Here is a 2,740-nt window from a genome sequence, read left to right on the forward strand (position 1 = left end):
TCAATTCTGAAGCACGTAAAGATCAGAGGACCTACAACACAGTTGTTGATGAAGGATGAGAATGTAATGGAGAAACTAACTCACCATCTGTGTTCATCAACAGGTTCAAGTTCTGACGAAATAGTGATCGGGTGATTGGATTGGTTAAGAAATTCGATAGAGTCGATGCCTGTCAGGTAATTAGTCCATGGTCACCCCATCATCTCATCTTTATATTTTTATATCACTTGTCATGTCAGGATCTTGTAGATTCCTTCCTAATTATCATATCCTATTAAGTTCAGTATATATATTTGTTGAAATAAAGACATTTCTTAACGTTGGATGTTGTGTTGAGCCGAGCAGGTTACTGAAACGGCGGATTTCCAGGAAGACCTAACTCTGGACAGTTTGGACTTGGACAGGGTGGATGTAATGGCCCAGGCCCACCGCTAGCCGATATTGTCCTCTTTGGACTTTCCCTTTTGGGCTTCCCCTCAAGGTTTATAAAACGTGTCTGCTAGTGAGAGGTTCCACACCCTTATAAAGGGTGTTTCGTTCTCTTCCCCAACCGATGTGGGATCTCACAATCCACCTCGTTTAGGGCCCAGCGAGTCCGCCCCCATTCAGGGCCCAACGTCCTCGCTGGTACTCGTTCCTTTCTCTAATTGATGTGGGACCATCACTAAATCCACTCTTTCCCAACCGATGTGGGATCTCACAATCCACCCCCATTCAGGGCTCAATGTCCTCATGGGCACTCGTTCCTTTCTCCAATTGATGTGGGATCACCACTAAATCCACCCTCTTCAGGGCCCAGCGTCCTCGCTGGCACTCATTTCTTTCTCCAATTGATGTGGGACCACCATCAAATCTACCCCCCTTCGGGGCCAGCGTCCTTATTGCACACCGCCTCGTGTCTACCTTCTTTTGGGGAACAACCTCCTCGTTGGCACATCACCCGATTTCTGGCTCTAATTCCATTTGTAACAGCCCAGACCGGGCTTTCCCTTTCGGACTTTCCCTCAAGGTTTCTAAAACGCGTTTGCTAGGGAGAGGCTTCCACACCCTTATAAAGGTTGTTTCGTTCTCCTCCCCAACCGATGTAGGATCTCACTGTGGAGCTTGGAGCTTGTAATGGCTTTTGAACAAGATTTCTCCATTGAAATACCAGATGAAAATGCCTATAAGCTTACTTGCTGTGCCGATGTACAGGAGGACTCGATGCAGTCGACACTTCTGCCATATATGGTATGAAATAAATTGCTGTATTACATAAACATATCTGTGTTTATACACTAACAATACATATTTCTGCAAGCTCCATTTATCATTTTAACTACAAACCAACTCATCGTTGTGACTTCAGCGCCATCTACATGAGCCGTATATTATGGTCTACCATAAGGTCTGTTGATCACCAATTCCCTTATTTTTACAAGCTTGTAGGGGTTGAGATGTTTGGTGCTGCAACCTGAGGATACCAGAAGTATACGTGCGGATGCCTCCTCCAAACGACGATAATTGCAGCTGTTTGCGACCTGCAAAATGAGCAGGTCGACAGCGTATGTTCTTTGGTGTGCGAAGAATCTTGATGGAACAGACCTTTTCAAAGCTCTGTGTTGCATGAAACCGGGATGGAATATCAATAATGAAGTCTCCAAATTCATCTGTGATTCCACGTACCCAATCAGAAGATTTGCTGTTTTTTCCAGAGTTGTGGCACTTCACACCCACCATGGCACCTGCAGTGATTGATATTCATCAGAAAGGTAAAAACCAAGCTTGATCTCATAGTTTTTCTTAAAGGCTAGCTGCAATTATAGTACCTTTTACAGGCCATGCATGAACTTGAGGTTCATCACCATGCAAACAAGCTTCACAAAGAAGAGAGCCTGTGACCAAAACCGTGGACAGTCTCTCCTCGCCATATCCTGCTGTCTGCCTCCATTCGTCTCGACTCAACAGATCGGATAACGGGGTCTCACGTTCCACAGATTCGACTACCGTCGGAAATCCATAGGCAAAAAGGAGGAAGAAGAAGAAGAAGAAACAATGGTAGAAGCTGCAAACTCTGGTCAGCATCTTTTTTCTTTAGGCTTTAGGAAACTAATATGATCACACAAATCAATCTGACACCATATTAGATGCATATTCCTTGGTTTATATAATCTATTTAGAACGAGACATCTTCCATTTTCTCGACATGTCAAAGTTACCGAAATACCCTTTCTGGGTTTGACATTGGTTACTTTATGTGTTGGATTTTGACCATCTTCCCCTCTTAGGGGTAGGCTTTTACCAGATGAAAAAGATGGGTTCTATTTTATGTGAATTTGACCAGAAGGCTGCTCCATTAAGATAGTATTTGATTCATACATCTTTGACCCACTTGGTAGTGTTATTGGTAGGAAAACAATATTGGGAAAAGGGAAGATTGGGGAAGGGGCAAAAGGGTCTTTTCAGTCAGATGTTCATGAAGAAGTTGGGAATTGGATGGGGAAGTTGATAAAGTAGGTCATTATCCTTTATAGTTTGTCTCTAGAGAGCAAAATTGTGAAGTTGGTGAACAAAGGTTTAAGACAAAGATATATGGTGGAAGAGCACACACAAGGTTCCCTACCCACAACCAAAATTTCAAAGCTACTTCAACTACCTGATATATATATATAGATATATATATATATATATATAGACGCTGGGGGGCTTTTTGATTGTTCTAAAAATGAAAGAAAACATTTAAAATACCCAACCACAGGAA

The 2,740-nt window shown here is 42.8% G+C and overlaps 1 protein-coding gene and 1 pseudogene across 2 annotated transcripts; one reads left to right on the plus strand and one right to left on the minus strand.

Moving 5' to 3' along the window:
• Positions 1-1,236, plus strand: LOC111801440 (acyl carrier protein 3, mitochondrial pseudogene; annotated as a pseudogene). Its single transcript, XR_015422465.1, has 3 exons — positions 1-176; positions 346-411; positions 1,111-1,236. The product of XR_015422465.1 is annotated as an acyl carrier protein 3, mitochondrial pseudogene (transcript).
• Positions 1,225-2,064, minus strand: LOC147791181 (uncharacterized). Its single transcript, XM_087126965.1, has 2 exons — positions 1,809-2,064; positions 1,225-1,724 (listed from the first exon to the last, which is right to left on the minus strand). The coding sequence occupies exons 1-2, from the start codon at positions 2,062-2,064 to the stop codon at positions 1,378-1,380; spliced, it is 603 nt and encodes a 200-aa protein (XP_086983091.1). The 3' UTR covers positions 1,225-1,377.
• Positions 2,065-2,740: the final 676 nt, after the last annotated feature.

This window comes from Cucurbita pepo, chromosome 9, assembly GCF_057944985.1.
Source record: "Cucurbita pepo subsp. pepo isolate OVF chromosome 9, ASM5794498v1, whole genome shotgun sequence".
Classification (NCBI taxonomy): Eukaryota; Viridiplantae; Streptophyta; class Magnoliopsida; order Cucurbitales; family Cucurbitaceae; genus Cucurbita; species Cucurbita pepo.

Coding starts and splice junctions, on each gene's coding strand:
- LOC147791181 (XM_087126965.1), bottom strand. CDS start 2,064: ATGCTGACCAGAGTTTGCAGCTTCTACCATTGTTTCTTCTTCTTCTTC. Junction 1,725..1,808: donor TCATGCATGGCCTGTAAAAG/GTACTATAATTG, acceptor CAATCACTGCAG/GTGCCATGGTGGGTGTGAAG.